Source organism: Heliconius melpomene, chromosome 21 (assembly GCF_056956725.1).
Source record: "Heliconius melpomene rosina isolate 202511_hmr_F chromosome 21, ASM5695672v1, whole genome shotgun sequence".
In the NCBI taxonomy this organism is placed as follows: Eukaryota; Metazoa; Arthropoda; class Insecta; order Lepidoptera; family Nymphalidae; genus Heliconius; species Heliconius melpomene.
Genome location: NC_140409.1, coordinates 10173489 through 10195515, shown reverse-complemented (window position 1 = coordinate 10195515; position 22027 = coordinate 10173489). Strand labels below are relative to the sequence as shown.

General features: G+C 32.1%; 1 protein-coding gene across 3 annotated transcripts in view; it reads left to right on the top strand.

Moving 5' to 3' along the window:
* LOC146527222 (uncharacterized) overlaps positions 1-22027 on the top strand; it is a 63977-nt gene that overhangs the window by 39582 nt on the left and 2368 nt on the right. For 2 of the 3 annotated variants that reach the window (XM_085206540.1, XM_085206542.1), the window contains exons 4-9: positions 5360-5507; positions 5665-5990; positions 6499-6712; positions 16298-16442; positions 20031-20112; positions 20635-20754. In XM_085206540.1, the coding sequence (XP_085062666.1) occupies positions 5360-5507; positions 5665-5990; positions 6499-6712; positions 16298-16442; positions 20031-20112; positions 20635-20754 (1035 nt within the window). The remainder of the gene's footprint in view (positions 1-5359; positions 5508-5664; positions 5991-6498; positions 6713-16297; positions 16443-20030; positions 20113-20634; positions 20755-22027) is intronic. The other variant, XM_085206541.1, reaches the window with a different exon arrangement.

Sequence of the window (22027 nt, the reverse complement as noted above, 5' to 3'; positions counted from 1 at the left end):
TTTTATTAAAAAAGGGTATATTTTAACAAAATTTATTATGACATTATTCGAAGTTAATTTATTTTTGCCGAAACATTAAATATCTGTAACTGGTTCCTCTAAATTGCATTTCTCTATTTATGTATGTAATTTTAAATTTATTCAATTAATTTTGCCCGTAATTATTGTTTTAAATTTTACATTTTTTTGTATATCATAATGAACTACTCGTCCCATCAGTCTATAGGAATATTCAGTAAGGATTTATTACGAAAGGGTTCAAATACCTACTACTTATAATAAAATTGTGAAATTATGCATCTTATTAGACGGATAAATATCGCAATTTTGTTAATTATAGTATACTAGTGGACCCGAACGCGGCTACGCCCGCTTCAACTATACGAATATTTATTAAACATATTTATGAAATTATTTTCAGTTTTCAATAGAGAGATGCGTTAAGCAAGCTCATTTTGGGTGACGTTTTCTAACAACAAACGGTGCATATCGTTGCTTAGCAACGGCGGTTATTATTAACATGGCGGAATAAATAGCATGTCAAATTAATAAGTATTTTAATATATAGGTATATATCGAAAATATTACAAATATGAGAAAAAAAAGTATTCTATGTTCATCCCGTGACCCTCAAGTATCTCTATATGAGTATTTTATTACAATTAAATTAGCGGTTTGGCCCTGATTGCGTAAAAGACAGACAGACAGACAGACAGACAGAGTTACTTTCGAATTTATAATATAGGTATGGATGGATTATCTATTATTATGATCTATGAAATTTTAAGCACTAATGACGAATCTCACATTTGTTGTATACATATGTATAACACAAAAAATCTTCCTTACATAGAAACTAACTAAAAAAGAACAAGCTCAATAGTGAATTATGAATAACAGTCTGGACTAAATCAACCATAAAATTTTCCAAAGTAGCACTGTAAAATTTTAAGAGTAATCTTAATAAACTTTAGAGCTTGTCTTTTTCATTACATATGGTTTTTACGCAGTCGTGATTTTGTTTATTTTGGTTATCACAATAACTTCAGTATGTAGAACAATTTACAGGTACAGAGCGACGAAATGAAAATATTAAATATTTCATTTCCTCAAGTAAGAATCGAACCCACACCATGTACGTATTAACAGTCTCACGCATGTGCGCCACGACTCACTTCGATATAAATTATGGTTATATTTTATGGTTAATGTCTGGCATTGTCTCAATGTGCTAATTCAAAGATATTTTGCTAATTTATTATATCTTCTTACATATTATAATAAGAATACGACTATATATGAATTAGATCAAGATAGACCATTAAGTTTCAATATGTTATCAAATAAGTGACGTTGTGTTTTTCGATAACAAAGTTCTCTATAAATCTATTTTATATCAATTACTAGATAAGTAATTATTTCTATAGTAATTACTTACAACATCGAATTTTCTTTATAGTATCTCAGCCTCTCTGTCTAAAATTATCATCCGTTTCTAGAATGTACTTTTAAGACCGTACCAATAGAATAATTTATCATTTGGTTAGGTAAAGTTTTACAGACCTTTAGTTATTAAAAGGGTCACACATAATAAGCACCGCTCCGAACTCCTATCCCTGCAAAGCAATGGGCCCAGCAGCAGCATGGTAAATCTAAGGAATGCCCGGCAGTTCATTCTCATATGTCATTAAATATTAGCAAAGCATAGTATAATGCTTTTCTAATTATTTAGGTCATGGCGCAGGGGTTCAAGCACGTGACTGTAAACGTACAGGTTGTAGGTTCAATTAACACTCGAGGAAATGTAATATTTAATATTGTCATCTTCGCTCTGGTGTCGATGCAATATCTCCAGAATTGAGGAAAATGAAGAGCGGAGTATCATAACATTGGATTCCCTCTGCCTACTCTGCCACATAAAGCTATAAGCTGCAGGAACAGGTGCAATTTCCTTTGTGAACTTACGCATGGACAAAAAAATAAACTACAATCCATTACTATATTGAATCATAGTACAGTCGTAACCGAATAACAAAACCAAAAATCTTGCAACGGGCAATTCTCGCGGTAAAGTTTCATAATTGTTATTTGTTATTAATTTCAAGCGATACGGTGGTAATGTTTTATAAATACGCATTGTTCGGAACCACAATGCCTGTACGAAGGTGAATACGATATACTGTCTGACGCATTCTTAGCGAGAAATTGTTGGCATTTTTACTTCATTTATATAATTTAACTTTTTAAAGCTTCACGCCGTAACCCGCATGTAGCAGGGTGGGCTCTTCCCACCTAGTATGCTTCCCACTTTCTGCCGAATTCTATAGGCATTGCGTGTTGAATGGAGGAACTCTACCCGCGCTTTTCCTCGACACCAGAGCGGAGATTTCATTTCCTCGAGTGGGCATCGAACCTACAACCTGTCGCGTTTACTGTTAAGCTTGTGCCCCTGCGCTACGACTGGTCTCCTGACTCCTGACTTATGTAATGCATTATAAATTAAATTTTATTTCAAATAAAAACATTTTCATATTAGCTAGTTTTTTTTAAGAGGTAACAATTGCTTTACCAAGTTTAAATTTACGAAGTTTCCCAATCTTTTTTATTCGACAACATAAAAATATTTCCAAACTGCATACATTTTTCATTCTTTTGTCGGTATACTGAGAACTACGGATTATTCAACATTGAACTTGGCTTTTATTTCACATTTATATTTTTAATGGGTTATAATGTCTAACTACGTGGTCGTTATGAAAATAAAACTTTGTATTTATATCGTCCTTCTTTTATATAACAATATATAAGAAATTTTCATTGAATTCTCTAGTTATACTTCTTTCAAATTACAATTTTTCGAATCAATAAAGAATTAATACTGTTCCAATATGAAAGCTTTAAAATAATAGGATCTTATTATTACACACAAAAACAACAGTATCGAAATTCATATTTTTTTTCTTTGCATGCATAGACTACCTGATGGATTGCTATGCAGGTAAGTGTATGGCTTAGAAAATATATTTACTGATAGTACGTAATAAATAAGATCAGGTTAGATTATTTACACTTTATGTATTTTCATCATTTTCATTCGATTTACTGAAGATTTTTCATTTTCATTAGATTTACATAAGGCACGTCTACGTCTACGTCTTAAAATTCTCAAAGACCACAGTTATTGCAAACACCCCCTCTTTTGCCGAACTGCTACGACAAATATTCTACAAAGGATATATATTCTATTTCGAAGTCTTTGACACTAGCTCCCAGTTTACCCCAGTATTGCCACAATACTTTCTACGTAACAATGCAATGTGAAGTGGCATATAATTGTATCTATCCGGGAAAATCTTCATATAATAAGATAAGGCCCTAAGGTCTAATAAAAAAAAACGTTTGAAATCAAAAAAAAAAGAGAGACTAACATAAATATACTAAATGAATTCGGTTATAAGTATAATAAAATAGTAAAACAGGATATTAAGTAGAAAGTAGAGTCCATAAATTATTTCTACGAAAAAAACAGTTAGGGTTATCAGGAAATAATAATTGAACACCTATCAATGAATTCTATATATTTGTCTGTTCGTCTCTGTGCACACCTTCTGCATTATTAGACAGATTCAAATAAAACTGTTATATTATTTTTTTTAATCTGAACAGGATCTAGGCACTATGTATTCCACACTCAGCAGGGTAAGCTGAGAGAATCTAGCGTTAAGACTCTCCGTTCCACATTTTCTGCTATATTCTGCAAGCATTGCGTGTTGAGTGGCGGAACTCATCGCCGTGTTTTACCTCGACACCAGAGCGAAGAAATGAAAATATTAAGTATTTAATTTCCTCAAGGGCCCCTTGTGCCCGCCCCTGCACCATAATCAATTTTAATGACGAATTTAGATTTTCATTAGGTGATTAATTTTCAAAATAGTCCAGCGAAACTCTAAGCATAATAAACTACCACCTTTGCCAAAGTTGTTTATCGAGATAAAGATTAATTAATTATTTATTTTTAGTATACATAATATTGAAATAGGGATTTATCTAAAGGCCATATAATTAAAGATATCAAAAAATTATACGTTAATACAAGTTGTTCATTGTGTATAAATTGAGAATGTCGTGGCGCAGTGGAACTGTAAACGAGGTGGTTGTAAGTTCAATTTCCACTCAAATTTTTTTTTTAATTTTGTTGACGCTTCGATCAAAAAGCTCGGCGACACACAACCGCCTATCAGCATAAACAATGTTTTCAATGTTTGGTTCCCAATTTAATAATAATAATAATCATCATCATCATCATCATCATCATCATCAGCCTGTCCTCGTCTCGTTTAATAATAACGTTTAGTAAATAGAAGTATTAGAAGTATAATAATAGAAGTCATAAAGTTCACGAAAATAAAGTTGCGGGCGGCCACTAGTATTATGATAGCTCTAAGAGTTGAAGATTATTCAACAAGATTTAAATAGCGTTAGCAGTTTATTTTGCATCTTTTTAACCGACTTCTGTAAGAAAAGGAGGTTATTAATTCGACTGTATATTTTTTTATGTTTGTTACCTAAAACTAACCTTACTACAATAACTTACTACAATAAAAATTACTAAGCTCGTTTGTTTTACTTGGCACCGACTTCAAAATTCTAAAATCTTTGGAAAATTATTTTTCACTTTTTAGTTCGTTGTTAGAAGTCGGTTTTTCTTTTTGTTACAAAATAATTTATTAATAATTACAATCCATTCACATCCATTTTGCCCAATCATATTAGAAAAATATTTTTATTTAAAATATCCTTGTTTCCGTATCATATAGTAAGGCAGAGAGTTCCTTCACTCAAAACGAAATGTTTTTAAAATGATGTAATGATGATCATCATGAAAAGCAGCAATAAACTGTTGTTTCAAATTAGAAAGTAACATCGTTTCAACAAATAAATTTACGAATATTTTCCAAAATATAAATAGAAGTTTTAAATAGTTAGTTAATTTTTAAGATAAGTATAATGTATATCTTAGCAACAACTTTGTTTGGGTTTATACTTGACGCCTTCTCAGAAATCCGTATTGGGAAGCACGTACATGGATCGGCTAAATATCGAGTATCAAAATTAAATGTTACATTGGAATAATATTGTAGTGTGTTTAATGCGCCTTTAAACTAGGTAGGTGCTACCCGCGAGATTTGCTACGAATAAACGTTCTACATTATAATAAATGTAACATAATATTGAAAATTTTAGTCCTTGAGCTTGACAAAATATAAATAACATATATATCTTTGAAAGTCGTATCAGATAAAAAGAGAAAAATAAATAATAAGTACATATTTATAATGATATCGTCGTTTTTCCTTAGGATCTTCTCCTTACGAGAACCGCCTCTGCTTACAAGATAATATGCCGGAAACCTCTGACAATTCCAAAACAGATGAAGAGCTGTCAAGGGTATACCAGACTCTGTCACAGCATAGTCACACACGAGAAGAGGCTACAAACTCTACCAGGTATTACATTTTCTTGTTAAATATTCCAAGGCGAATGTAACTCCAAAAACAGCATTGGTGTAGCGAATTTTTTGATATGATATATCTGCTATATCTCTAAAATATATAATGTATAATAATAGTACTAGAGGTCTACATATAGAATAATTGTTTTCAGCAATAATAAAAATGACCCTAAGCCACCTGCCCCGGCTAGTCCAGGAAGATCAGAGATGAAGCCTCAGTCCACCACCTCCACGCAGGCCCTTACCAAGCCTCCGTACTCGTACGTGGCTCTCATAACCATGGCTATACAAAATAGCACAGCGAAGAGAGCCACGTTAAGTGAAATTTACGCTTACATTACTAAAGAATTTCCTTTCTTCGAAAAGAATAAGAAAGGATGGCAGAATTCCATTAGACATAATTTAAGCCTAAATGAATGTTTCATAAAAGTTCCACGGGAAGGCGGCGGTGAAAGGAAGGGCAACTACTGGATCTTAAGTGAGTCAAATTTTATTTATTGATAATAATTACTATTACTAACTTTTGAACTATTTATTTTTATTTTTTAAATTGACACGGTCAGTAAAATATCATAAGCGATTATTTACTTTTGTATTTTGTTGTTAAAATGCGACAGTGGACAATGCGAAAAGCTTGCGTGGTATGGCGAATTAAAACATAGGATATGTTTCAATTTAGAGAAATATTATATATTTTACAATATGTTACATAAAATATATTAAGTTTATTATATACGATTTAAATATTATTTATATATTCAATTTCAAAAACTAACCTTTACTTTGAACTTAGAGCGTTAAACCTTTGCAAAACCAAATAACATTATAGTTCCTAATGATGCATTGCGGAAGTTGACGTATTACATAATTTAACAATAGATTAATTTATATTATTATCAAATAATATTAATAACCAAAGGAAGAACATCTATTCATATATAATCTAATTTAATCTTAGCTAAGGAATATGAGGGTGTTTCTTATAGATCCACAATGCGGCGACATGTTTGAGAATGGGAACTATAGACGCCGACGTCGCATGAAACGGCCTTTCCGCGCTTCTCCATACCCGAAGACCCTCTTCGGAGACAGCTACGTGGGGCATGTCCAGCATCCCCATGTCCAGTCTCTTCCACTGGGCACGAGGAATTACTTTGGTTCCTCCTCACCTTATCCGCCGTCGTATCCACGATATGATACGTAAGTAATTTTATTTATCAAATTTTTCATAATATGAAAAATATTAAGTATATATTTTTAGATAACATTAAGATAAATAGCTACCTACCAATATATACTTATATCTACACAAAGGATTTTGATGCAGTTTTCACTAATAATATAGCTACAATACAAAATTTGTATTCTATTTGGTGTCAATATGAAATAAATGATATGAAAAATAATAGTTGATTTTTTAAGTATCAAAAACCAAGCACAATACGCACATTGGATAGTAACAGAAGGTTATAATAACAACTTTATTATGTGATAACCTTTAGCAGCAAATCTGTAATCACTGGTATAGTTTGAAGTTTCAAATAAACAAGGCGTTTTTTTTTTCATACAGTAAAAAACATATTTAAACATATAATTATGTTTGATCTTTTATTATTTTTATTTACTTTTAGCACATTTGTAATAGACTGTTAGGGAAGCAAATATTCTCGTAGTGTTTTACTCCATAGCTTATCCATGGTGATCATTTTCATTGGTGTTTAGGCTCCGTGCGGGGTATACCAGCATGCCGTAATAGAGATCCCTGAGGGGCTTCCCTAATGCTGTAAAACGACTGAGTTAACGACCAATGAAAATGAGCCCTTACAAATTGTATGCCGTATGGCGGAGCTTAACGCCGCTCTATACCTAATCATTCCAGAAAAATGTGTATTTATAAAAAAAAAACAACTTGCGTACATTTTCATATTTTTTTATTTCACAATCTATAGTACAACTTTTTGCAAATAGTGTTTTCTAATTTCTTCAATTTCCTTAACACTAATATTTATATAAATTAAAGTAACAGAAATATTATCTACAGAATATAATTATTCTAAAAAATATAATATAGAATAAATTATAAGCAAAAAATCGTTTTTAGAAAAAGCTTTTATTTAAAAGCCCTAAAAAGGAGAAAATAAAATTTGTCTTTTAAATTTTAACTATCAACTCATAACCTCATTGTACACAATTTATATGATCATAAAAGCTTGTCGCGCGATTAACTTGTGTAATTAAACTAGTGCTAATTTCATTATGTAAAATCTGCTAAGTTTCAATTTTTAAAGTTTGAATTTAATTAAATATTGATTAACGCGACAAGGTTGGATGTCGTGATGCCGGATATGAGAGCCAATGGTCTAACCACCGAGGACGCAAAAGACCGCGGAAAGTGGAGTAGGTTGAGTAGGAAGGCAGACCCTGGCAATAGCCGGAGTTAATGCCAGGAGGAAGAAGTTTTCTCACACTAGATGTCATATTATTTTTCTAATTATTCTCGGCAAGCCTTTTCATTTGATACCCGTATTGCAGATGTGCATAAATAATAACTATTCCGCCATCTTAGATGTTCCTCCATATTGGATTTAGAAAAACATCACATTTTTCGAGTTACTCTCAACGAGCCCTTTCAATAGATATCCATATTGTAGAAGTAGAGTAAAATTAACTATTGGGCTATCTTGGATGGTCCGCCATATTGGATTTAGAATGACGTTAGATTATTTTTCAAGTTGCTCTCAATGAGCCCTTTTATTTGATATCCATATTATAGAAGTGCATTAAATATAACTATTCCGCCATCTTGGATGGTCCGCCTTATTAGATTTAGAATGACGTCACATCATTTTTCAAGTTACTCTTAAGAAGCCCTTTCATTTGATACCCGTAATGTACAAGTGCATCAAAAATAACTATTCTGTTACTTTGGATGGTTCGCCATATTGGATTTAGAATGACGTTACACTATTTTTCCAATTTCTCTCAACAAGCCCTTTCATTTGATACCCATATTATAGAAGTTCATGAAATATAACTATTCCGCCATCCTGGATGGTCCGCCATATTATATTTAGAATGAAGTCACAAACCTTATCGTGCATTGTCATCCAAACCAAACGTGTATACAAAATTTCAGCTCAATCGTATGAACATACCTTTCATTATATGAAAGCACAAAAAACTTGAATCGTGTCAATTCTATTGGATCTCAAGTGATGTCACATTATTTTTCTAATTGTTCTCGGTAAGATCTTTCATTTGATACCCATATTGCAGAAGTGCATAAATAATAACTATTCCGCCATCTTAGATGTTCCGCCATATTGGATTTAGTATAACGTCATCATATTATTTTTAGAGTTACGGTCAACGACCCATTTCATTTAATATCTATATTGTAGAAGTAGACCAAATAGATACTCGGCTATCTTCAATATCCTCCTTATGGGATTTAGAGTGACATCACATTATTTTTCGAGTTGCTCTCAACGAGTTCTTTCATTTGATACCCATATTGTAGAAGTACATTAAAAATAACAATTCCGCCATCTTGCATGGTCCGCCATATTACATTTAGAGTGACGTCACATATTTTATCGTGCATTGTCATCCAAAGTAAACGTGTATACAAAATTTCAGCTCAATCGGTTGACGATATCTACTTCAAAACTGAGCTCCAAGATTTCACCCGAACCCACATACATACATTGCAAGTTAAATAAAAGCTTTTAAAAATATATAAGTAATTTGTATTTGTAGTATTCTTGTTCTATAATTAGAGAGTAACTATTTTATATTACCATATCCATCCATCCATCAGCCTTTTAAGCTCCACTGCTGGACATAGGCCTCCCCCAATGCTCGCCACTCCGTCCGGTCCTGCGCCCTTTGAATCCAGCGGATTCCCGCTGTCTTCTTAAGGTCGTCGGTCCACCTGGTTGGAGGGCGGCCTGTACTCCTTTTGCCGAGACGTGGTCGCCATTCGAGGACCTTTCTTCCCCATCGATTGTCGGTCCTCCTGAGAATATGGCCTGCCCATTGCCACTTTAGCTTGCAGATTTTGAGAGCTATGTCGGTAACCTGCGTTCGTCTACGGATTTCATCATTTCGAATTCTTCTCAATTATAATCTTTCATATATTACCATATATAACCTGATAAATTAATGTCTTTGTAAGACTTCCAACATTCTTATGTTTGGTTTGTTGGTAAGAGTATGAGAAACTGTCATAAAAATATGTTTCCTTTGCGTTCGGTGTAATAACACTTGTTATTAAATACCAAAAAAGTACAATATTATTATGATTACATTAATTTGAACAATAAACATTTATTTTAATGTCAGCTTCACGCTGTATCCCGCACACTGTACCCTGTAGTGTGCGAGCAGAGGGAACCTAGTGTTAAGACACTCCATTCCCCATTTTCTGCAGAATTTATCGATGCATTACGTGTTGAGTTGCGAAACTCATTGCCGGACTTTTTGCCATGGTGCCAGAACGAAGAAATGAAAATATTAATAAATAATAATTCATTTATTCCTGGAAATCGAACCTAGAACCGTCGAATTACACACTCTTGTACCCTTAGGCCACAACGGTCTCAATTTAAAAAGAACCTTGCGATTAATACAAGACATAAATAAGCAAAAGTCCTGTAATTTTGAGTGTTATTAAAAGTAATATTGGAAGTGTACCTTTGAAATAGTTTTACAATCGATATACATATAGCCAAAAAGAAATCGGAGGACGGATAGGATCGGAGGAGGAAGGATTAACATTCATCCCATTCATACAAAACCCTGCACAATGTTAACGGGTCCCGAAATATTGCTTATTTCGACATCCAAGATCCTTTAGATTTAGATTTCAGAAGAACAGAAGGTTGTTTTTTCCTTCTTTGTCTTTTATACTATTTGACGTTTTTTTTCTTAAGCAGTCAAGTTTTTTTTTATTATAAGTAATTATTAAAAAATATCTACTATACCTATATTAAGATTATCGATCGAAAAAAATAGTAATAGATTCTTGTTTGGATATGAGTGATGAAATTGCATATCAAATTTCAATATTACATATTTGCATCAACTGACATCCTTCGAACGCCCCACACGTGATAACGTGTAAATATGACAACGTATATGTACAGTACGGTCAGCGAGTCGTGGCCGCCCAGATACATATACTTAGTCTGCTAAATGGAGGAAAATAAGAAAATAAAATAAATAAATAAATAAAAATATTTTATTTCTTCAACAGATTTTACACAGAAATAATTGTTACAGAGAGCTCCTTTTACACAAGTAATGCCTGTATTAGGAGACCCCGCCCTTCCAATACAAAATCTAAAATATCTGCTTAAACATTAAACTCAACAAACATTTTACAAATAAAACAAATTAATTACTTTGTACATATATAAGTTAGGTTGAACATATATTTATGTGTATATGCTTCCATAAGGGTGTGTGTGTGTATATGTGCGCGTGTGTGTGTGTGAGTATATATAAAGTCTGTAAATATATATAAAGTTTGTGTCTGTGTGTCTAACTCTAGCGTCATGGTTGTCTATTGCCATTTTATAAGAGAAATGTTAAGTTATGCTTTTTATCGTCTTAAGTACATTTCAATTAAGGAAAATGATAAAATTTACGTTATTATCATAGTTTCTATATTGCACTAAGAACCATAAATTGTACAAGTCTCACTTTTTAACTTTTGTTAATTTAAATAATTTTTATTTATTTTTTAATTACGATATTCTTTATAACACTTTATATAAAAATATATATATTCGTGGCGCAGGGGCACAAAGTGTGACTGAAAAACCGACTGGTTGTGGTTTCGATTCCCAATCGAGGGGATAAAATATTTATTAAAATATATATTTCCATTTCTTCACTCTGGTGTCGAGGTAAATTGCGGCGTTGAGTTCTGCCACTCGACACGCAATGCCTCCAGAATTCTGCAGAAAGTGGGTAACAGAGTGAAGCTAATTTATTTTTTTATACATATATTTACATATGAACTTTTACACTAATCTTAAGTAGTTTATTTAGCTGGTACTAATTAATTTAAAATGAAAATATTTATATACATATATACTAAATGTTTACTAAACAAACTCGATGAACATTCATAATTGATAATTTGCCGTTAGTTTTCATGTTGATTATTTATTGAAACTACATAATTGTTTTGGATTGACACCTAGTGAGGAAGGTCATGGTATGATTATTACTAGATTTTCACATTATTTATTGATATTGCAATACTAGCTTTCTGTTCGCGGATTTGTCTGTGTAGTTTTCAAATTTGTTTTCTTTTTAATCACTAAAAGTTTAAATTTAAAAACACATATATCTATTTTTTAATACTAAGTATCTCTAGTATTATCTATTATTATACTTGGTCGGAAGTTATTATGAAATATTATTTTACAGTTTTATATATAATCCATGTAATTTATATTATAGATTAAGAAGCTATCAGAGCTATTTCATAAATCTGAGACCTGTCGTGGCGCAGAGACACAAGTGTGTAATGTTAGACGCGATTGGCTGTGAGTTCGATACCCACTCGAGGAACTTAAATATTTATTTAAATTTATATTTTCATTTCTTCGCTCTGATGTTGAGGCATAGCGCGGCATTGAGTCCCACCCTCTGCCTACCCTATTATACCCTGATACAGCGTGTTTAATTAATTTAATTTATTTTTAGTTTTTTATATATATTTAAAACTAGCGGCCCGCCCGCGGCTTCGCCTGCGTGAACTACGTTATTATTAATTTCTGTCTCCATGAGTACCTACGTCCTATAAGTGACGTCCATGCAAAATAGCATTTGTTGAGACTCCTATTTTAGTATTTGCATAACGCATTTGTAGTAACGAAGTTTCATACAAACTTTCAACCCCAAAAACAACCCCTTAGAAGTCGAATATTGCAATGCTTAGCGAGCACCTACGTCCTATAAATAATCTCCGTGCAAAATTTTAAACTCCTAGCTGTGGTAGTTTTTGAGATTTCGTGATGAGTGAGTGACCTTTCGATTTTATATATATAGATGAAAGATGAATGAAACGAAACACAAAAAATTCTAAAGCTTTAACTCATAGTGTATCATAGTGTATGTAGGTACATGTATGTATGTATTGACCTCTTCGTGCTGTTATCATTGGTCACGTGTTCGCGTCTGTTGCCAACTATCTGAATGACATTATAAAAATAAGGTTATACACCTGAAATAAGTATATATGGTGACAGATATAACTAAATAAACTATATTGTATTAATATCTTCCTATTGTCTTTCTATTAAGCGGGGAACGCAGTGTTTTAGCACTAGGTGTACTGGCACCTCTCTCTACCCTGCTGTGTGCGGGATACAGCGTAAGCTGATAAAAAATAATATCTTTCAACCTGTATCCCTAACATCTTGCTGTAACTTTAAAAAATGCTATAAATATAAATAAAATAATCATATTTTATTTATATTTTTAGCTTCACGCTGTATCTCGCATACAGCAAGCAGAGCACACAGATTGAATCTGGGTACCTAGTGTTGAGACACTCCGTTCCTATTTCCAATCTCCACTTTCTGCCAAATTCTTGAGGTCTTGCAGAGCGAAGAAGTGAAAATATTAAATATTTCATACCCTCGAGGGGGAATCGAAGCTGCTACAATCGTCAAGCTTACCCTCGGGAGCCTACACGACCACACAAGTAATCATATGCCTAAAATGAAATTAAAAAAAATGTTTAAGTTAAAAAAAACGTGTTTTAAGTAAGAATATAAATTTTCTTAAGGCGCCGCTTTTCTTAATCTCAGACGTGGGATTATTGGATGATAGTGGCCTTGTGTTGTGTTGTGATGTTTCATTGGTCGACGAGATTGTAGGCGGGGTCTTGGTTAGTCAAGTTTGACTTACTTTTGTACTCTTAACTCTTGAGGCGTAATTATGTATTATATTTACGTTTACTTAATGCACTAAGTAGCTGATACATTTATAGTGAGAAGTAATTTTTAGTGAGAAGTTTACTAGGTTACCGTAAATTTAAAAAATAACATATACAGGGTGGAATTGTCAGCACCACTTTAAATGAAACCACAGTTTTAACTACTCTATAAAAGCCTAATATAATTCGGAGAAAAAATAATTCCCATAAATTTAAAAGTTATTTTTTCAAACAAAATAAATAATAAAAATATCATTTTAAAATAAAACGCCATTTGTATAGTATAACATAGGCACGCACACACTTGCCTGTCAAATCGGAAACGTCGCACACGTATGTGTGCGTCACACGAAATACAGATATGGATAAAAATCGTGAAATGAAAAAAAAATCCTACGTCCAAACTGTTGAGGTACCTTGATTAATTTCTTAGGTGTGGGTTTGAAATATATTACCCTATATGCAGTTTCAATGAAAGAAGCGCTGCCTCTTCCACCCTGTATATTATTTCATCAATTATTATTAATTATTAGTATAAAAAACAAAAGCTGCTTAAAATAGTTTTTTTTTTATAATACTAAAAATTGTTTTAATAAAGAATTTTATGTCTATCGTGTACAACGTTAAATAGTTAATTATATTCATAGGCCAGTGCCGTGAGGCTGTGAAACGAGGCTAGTCACAAATAGGCACGACTGTGAACACGACAGGTTGTGGGTTCGATTCCCACTAGAGGAAATGAAATTATTAATATTTTAATTTCTTCGCTCTAGTAACGAGGTAAAGCTCAGCGTTGTGTTCCGCCACTAAACACGCAATGTCGCCAAAATTCAGCGGGAAGTAGTCTAGTAGAAGTAAGTCTTAATCCCTTCTCCTCCTCCTCTGTCCTCTGTTCCCTCTCCCTCTGCTTATCCAGCTGTAGGTAATCTAGGCCTTTTATACAATCAGGGCCAAACCGCTAATTTAATTGTGATAAAATACTCATATAGAGATACTTGAGGGTCTCGGGATGAACATAGGATACATTTTTTTCTCATATTTGTAATATTTTCGATATATACCAACATATTAAAATATTTATTAATTTAACATACAATTAATTCCGCTATGTTAATAACAACCGTCGTTGCTAAGCAACCATTTGCAAAGTTTGTTGTTAGAAAACGTCACCCAAAATGAGCTTGCTTAACGCATCTCTCTATTGAAAACTGAACATAATTTCATAAATATATTTAACAAATATTCGTATAGTTTAAGCGGGCGTAGCCGCGTCCGGACCCACTAGTTAATTATATAATTAATAATCAATATCCCCAATAATTACTTATTCAAATTGATAAAATATTTTTCGTATCGGTTTGTTCATTTATCAACGAAGGCTTATATAGGCTTCATTACATAGAATGTGTAATACACAATTCTTAGTTTCTCCCCGTTTGACCCCTTTAGCTAGCAGGAGTATAAAGACATAGACAATTATTATTTTTTAACAAAAGTTATTAATTTCCGATAAGCGCAGGTTCATTTCCCGCCACGTTAAATTTATATGTTTTCTAAAAAATATTTTTAAGTTAATTCATCAAGATAATGAATTGAACAAAATGTAGAGTTGATTTTAAATAGCTATTTAAATAATTACCGTTATACGTAGTTAAGAGTAATTTATTAAAGCATTCGAAACTATCTGTGGATATTGATACTGTGATTCATCTGCAAAGAAAAGTAAATTAAAAGAATTAATTCATTAGTAAAATACCTAATGATGTGAAGCTTTTTTTTGTCAAAGTATAGGCCGAGCTTTTTTTAGTTATTTAGTTTTGAAATCTTGGAAAATAACGTTTTTACATTGATGTTCATACAAATTATTTAAAAAAAAAGAATGCTAAATGGATTTTACCAAAATACAATAGTGACAACTGCATTGAAATCAATTAAGATAAATCATATCAAAAGATTTTTTTCTTATATGCGTTCCATATACAGACACCGATCCAATAGGATTTGTTGTAAGGAGGTAGAAAAAAGTCATTTATAAGGTTATTATATTTATTTAAAACAAGTAAAACACTGCATTGATTACTTTGCTTGTCGGGTCACATATAAAAAATAATAATGTGACTTTTTAAATACAAACTATGGCCATAATTTTTTCACTTACAGAAATTAAGAATGCTACGAAAAAATATTTCTTGAATATCTTAATACGTAGTTTGAAAACACTCATTGATTAATCAATATACTTAATATACATTATATTTCATTTAAATTAATTGTAATCTTGTAGGAACATCTATTGAAATTAGGGAAATAGTTTGTACTGATGTTCTACCTACTAAGTCAAATCAGTCTGGAAATTGGAAAACTAGTTTCAAATTTAATCAGCTTCATCAGTGCGGGATACAGCATCCCGCACACAGCTGGGTAGGCAGAGGGAACCTAGTCACTCTGTTACCCACTTTCTGCCGAATTCTGGACGCATTGCATGTTGAGTGGCGGAAATCAACGCCGCACTTTGCCTCGACACCAGAGCGAAGAAATGGAAATATAAATTTAAATAAATATTTCATCTCCTCGAGTGGGAATCGAACCCACAACCAGTCGGTTTTACAGTCCCACTTTGTGCCTCTGCGCCACGAATATACACATATATTTATATAAAGTATATCGTAATTAAAAAATAAATAAAAATTATTTAAATTAATAGAAGATTAAAAGTGAGACTAGTAACCCGTAACCAGTCGATTTTACAGTCACACTTTGTGGCCTGCGGCACGACTAGCCTCAACACAACAAGTTTCAAATAACATTTTTTTCGATTTTGTCCACAGTACATGGCTCCCACAGACCACAGGTGGACTTGGCTACACCAGCGGCTGTGCTATCGGTAGGAGCCCTCCTGGATGTTCGCCACACACCTTGCCGCATCAAACATCTCCAGTCAACCCTTTCTCAACTCATCAAATACAAGGACAAGTACGTAATGTTTTAAATATTACTCGTGTAAAGAAATCAAACACCTCGAGGCTTTTACAGAACTTATATTTCTTCCATGGCTAAACACTATTAGTCTTGTACAATGTAAATCTAAAATTATAATACATTATTCTAGATACAGGATTCTACAATTATTCTAGAGGACCTCTTTCTTCTTCAGCTCCAAGTCTAAAAGTGCGTATCAAAATTTCCATTTCCATCACATGAAGCGTCCTTTTTAAATTGACAACTCGTGCTAGTTCTATGTATAAATTTTCAAATATATGTTTTTATTATACAAAGAGGTTCATTTACATTTTTTATAATAAATTATCGTGAATATTAAAACTATTTACATAAAATCATTACACTCGTATATAGGTGCTTCGTAGGTACCTAAAAACTAAAAAGATAATATTTTTGCTATAAGTAATTAACACGTAAAACGTAATATCTTATATTATTTGATACGAGAACTCTTATGCTACTTTAAAGATATTAAGGGTAGAGCGGCCAAAGTCAACAGTGCACTGTGTTCAACACTACTGAACAAACAAAAGTATATCTACTTTGAAATTATCAAATAAAATATTTAATACGTTTTTAAACTGATTCTGAAGTTTAGAATCCCCTTCTGAATTAGTTGAGTATATTTTGTGGTTTTCATATTTTTGGTCAGAGAGAGTCACTTCCAAATAAATTCAATTAGTATAAATAGTAATAAACATATACATATAAATATAACATTAACATTTTTAAAAGCTACACATATAATTGATTTCCCTAATTCTAAATGCATATTTATATTTTCATTCTATTTTATTTCTGTTACCTAACTACATTGTAGGCGCTAAAAATATATAAAATATGTATGTATGTATGTATAAAATAATATGGTGATACAGCAATTTCAACTCGAAAGAATATTTATATAGTATAAGATCTTAGATTTTCACAATATAGAATTTTTCATACATATTATTATTAGGATAACTAAAGCAAATAAATTTAACTTTCAATATGTTAGTAATGACAAGAAGAATTCAATATATTTATTATATTAATTGAGGTCTAAGGTGATATATTCACAAACCAAACCTACCTTACCTTGGGCAAACATTAGTGTTTATAGATGCAACACTTTCATGGATGCTCCTAGAAAATAAAGCTAGAATATTGCAAAGCCTAAAGTTAAAGATTTTTAACGAGTGCGCGAGACGGGCTCTTAACGGGCTATAGAGAGAACGGGATAACCATTGTCATCAACATATACTAAAGGATTAGCAAACAACGGAATGGAGAGAATGGGATAACCATTGTCATCAACATATACTAAAGGATTAGCAAGCAGGTGGTAGAGGGTTGATTACAGTTGCCACAGAACCTATAACGGTAGCGAACCTATTGCGGTAAACCCATTATGGAGGGAAGGTCGATCCTTGAAAATGGAATCTAAGAAGGCTGATAAAGATAATGCATGCAGGTGTGAGTATGGATTGTAGAAAGTCATTATGACTACTTCTATATATTAAAAGAAAACCAAATATATTTTAAAACAATTGACTGTCTAGAACACTAGAACATTAAACATTTCCTTATAGATTCCTAGTTCCTGAGTATGTGACTTTTGACAAGCAAAGAAAACAATATGAAAAATTACGACATATTGTTGCCACCATAGAAAACGGCGCTGTGCAATGCGCATACGCATATTATTTTTATAGGTTCATAGCTGTAATCATGAGATTAAACTTTTACTAGCGTATCAACAGGCCGTAAACCGGTCTATTGCAAATTGCTGCAATCATAACTACGACAAATTCTGATTTTGCGATATAACATTATTACATTTGTTTTTTCCAATTTCTGGAAAGCATTTTTGTTTAGCAAAGATGGTACTTGTATTAAAAAATGAGAAGTATTTTTAAAATTTCATCATTTCACTTTTTACAAAAATCCATTTAACGGTTATTTTATGAAAAAACCAATAAAATATATGTTTTAAAATGAAATAATTTTAGAAATTTGGGGATTGTCAAAAAAAAAGGCTTTTTCAATTTTCATCATAAAATAAACCCGAAATTAGAAATTTAAGTTATAAATTTATTTAAGGGCAACACATGTATATAGGGCTAGAGACTTAAATCACAATTTTCATATAATAAAATACCATATATTTTTCTCTCTGTTGAGAAATTGCTTTAAGAATATATGAATATCTCCGTCCGTCACGGTAAGCTCTTTTTAATTTGAGTTATACTTTAGTTAATAATGAAAACTCATGGCGTGATTTGTGTTAGCACCGTAGAATACATTAACGTCTATATTTTATAATCTACATTTCCATTTAATATTCATAAATCAGCTTAGCAGCAGAGGTAATCTAGTGTTAAGACACTCCGTTCCCCGCTTTCCGCAAAATTTTTCGAGGCGTTGCGTGTTGAGTGGCGGAACTAAACGCCGGGAATGTACCTTGGTCTCAGTGAGAGAGAGAAATAAAAATATTCATAAATAATAATTTCCTTCGAGTGGGGGCCTCAAATATTCTTTTGAAAAAAAAAATACTAAAGCATTATAATAATATGAATATAAGTAATATTTATTAAGGTTTGAAAAAAAAATGTAATACAATATTACATTTACCAACCTTCCTGCAATGGCACATACATAATTATATTTGATCTACATTTTTTGCTATTAAAGATTATTATGTGAACACACCAGAGTCATAATATTTTTTTTGATAACAAACAGAGCTAAATGTGAAGGCAGTGTCTTATCTCTATTTAACATGTATTCTCCATTATGTAATATTATCTCATTTTTACTGTACTTTCTCCTTTGTATGTAAGCCAATCAACTTAATTATCTGAAAACAAAAAAAAGCGCGCGCTATTTTCACTTCAATGTCGGGCCACGCACCTGTAGCTAATCTAGTGTTTGCTTTCTCTTTTCCTCAAAAAGTATGAAGTGCTTACCGTTACGGTCCATGTATGCCTTCGTCTACTGTCATCCACTTCTTCAAACATGTTCTCTGGGACTCCCCAGAAGAACTCTCTCATGGACAATAATAATAGTATCTTAAAAAGTATGTATAATATTGAATGTGATGAAATGTAATTCCAAAATGAATACATATAACCCGTAGCGATAAAATAAGCACAAGTAGCGAAATAAGCATTTAATATTTCTTTAAATTTTTTTTTTCGATTTGTGCCTTAAGTTTAATTTCTCTATATTTCAACTTCTGTAAGTGCTTTCTAGGTTGTTTGTAGTGCTTTCCTCTCTTAACTTTATAGTTAAGAGCTTTGGTTATCTATATTCGAGAGAGAGAAAAGAGAGAATTTTATACTGTAAATATAAAAAATACTCTAAGAAAAACTAAGAAAAAAAATACCTAGGTACATATTATCAACAATTGATATACTTATTTAGAAATGTTATGGAGTTAAGCATCTGCACAACTTAAGAAAAGTCTTATTGAACGTCAACTAAAAAAAATAATATTGATTTTTTTTTATATTTTTGAACTATAATTATTAAATGGCATTAGCCGAAGTGCGAAATAAACCTATAAACATATATAAGATTTTGTTCCAGATCCAAACCCAATTGCAGTCAATGCAACCAATGTCGATGAATGCATATAATATCAACGTTCCCAATTTAGGTAAGTACTCATATAAAATCAGCTTTACACTGTATCCCGCACACAGCAGGGTAAGCAGAGGGAACCTAGTGTTAAGACACTCCGTTGCCCACTTTCCCCCAAATTTTGGCCCCTGGGCCGGCACACTTATATGTAGATTTAAATTTTAGTATTCTATATTACAAATTATATATATTTTTTTTATCCTGCATAAATCAGGATAGGCAGATGATATTATATCAAAGCCTCGTTCGGTGAGTGGCGGGACTCAACACCGCGCTTCGTACACAAAGCTGCTGGTAAAACAGAACGAGAAAAAATATGAAATCAAATTAAAAATCAAATAAAAATTGATTTCCTTTGAGTCATCGAGTTAACAGTGGAAGGACATCTTCACGGATGGAGAGAGACCCACAATTATGTAATGTTATAAGAATTCCGTTTTATTAGTTTTACCAACAAAAATGAAATCCTATAAGAATTCCGGTTCTTTTGTTTAATTAAAGTACGGAATCCTAAAACACATGTAATATTTATTTTCAGATGGTTCATCCAGTCCCAGTTCGGGATACGCAGCAACAGGTGGCTTCTCGCCGGGTCGTCATCACGACATCGTGACTTCATCGGACGCGCCTGTATCCCGATTTTCATTCTGGCCTGAGGGTGTGTGATTTTTTACATAAACATCGACTATTTTTTTATAACATTCTAAGTATAAGCTTATCTTTTTGTAATAAAGAACTTCGTATAGGAACAAAATTGTGAAATGTCAACATTACGTAAACGAAAATATTGCTAAAATTAGGACAGGTACATGATATACCTACATATTTTTAAATAATTATATTTTGGAGTGAGATGTGAATCAGCCAGTATCTACTCTGATATCTAAATCAAACCCAAACATGTATTTAATAATTCTAAAAATATAAAAATTTTGTTAGGTATACTTACTTATTCAAATATAAAATAATCCAAAACACTATGAGACTTAAAAAAAACGAATCGTCGATTCTAAGGGGGAAAATTTTATTGTTTCATAAACGCTTATCTCTTTTCCACTTATGCGATTTCCATTTTTTTACTACTAGCGCCATCCCATACTTGAGATTTCTAGTTGTAAACTATCAAACTCCTAGTGTCATCTATTGCAAGTTATATCCAAATTAACCAAAGTTAGTGAAATGATACAATAAACGTGAAAAAACAACAGACGGCGGCGTATAGATGGCGATAGATTAATAATTAATTAAGGTAAACTTTTAGTAGAGAAAATTGGAAATCTTTTAGTAGAGATATACCTAAGTATATTGAAAATATTATGTGTTACTCTGTTTTATTCGGTAAGTTCTGAGTAATAGTTTAAATTCGTTTACAGAGAATCCTTGGGAAAATTATTTATTTTTGTTTCTACATATTTTGATATTTATTTTCATTATTTTTTCTTTATAGACAATTTCACTATTTAAGTAGATTAATGTGACTTATCTTTAAAACATGAGAGATTTAGCGAAAAAAATTAAAAACATCTGTCTAAAAATATAAAAAAATATATTTAAAAATATAAGAAAAACAATAATTAAAATATAATACTTTATATAATTACAAGTATGAAATGCGAAAATTGTAAGCATTATAAAAATAATTAACATTGGTTTTCGAAATGCAACATTTGTTGGCCAAGGTGAGCCGCGGGCACTACGTGACGTGCACACGGGGCACGGAGACTTCATTAAGGCTCATTCAACACCCTTATTGTCTTCATATATTAGTACCTAGGCAGAGGGATGCTAGTGTTAAGACACTCAGGACAGATTCAAGTTTTGGAGGCATTGCGTGTTGAGTGGCGGTACTCAACGCTGTGCTTTGCCAACCCAGAGAGAAGAAATTTAAAAGTATATTTCAATGAAATTATTAAATATTTCATTTCCCCGAG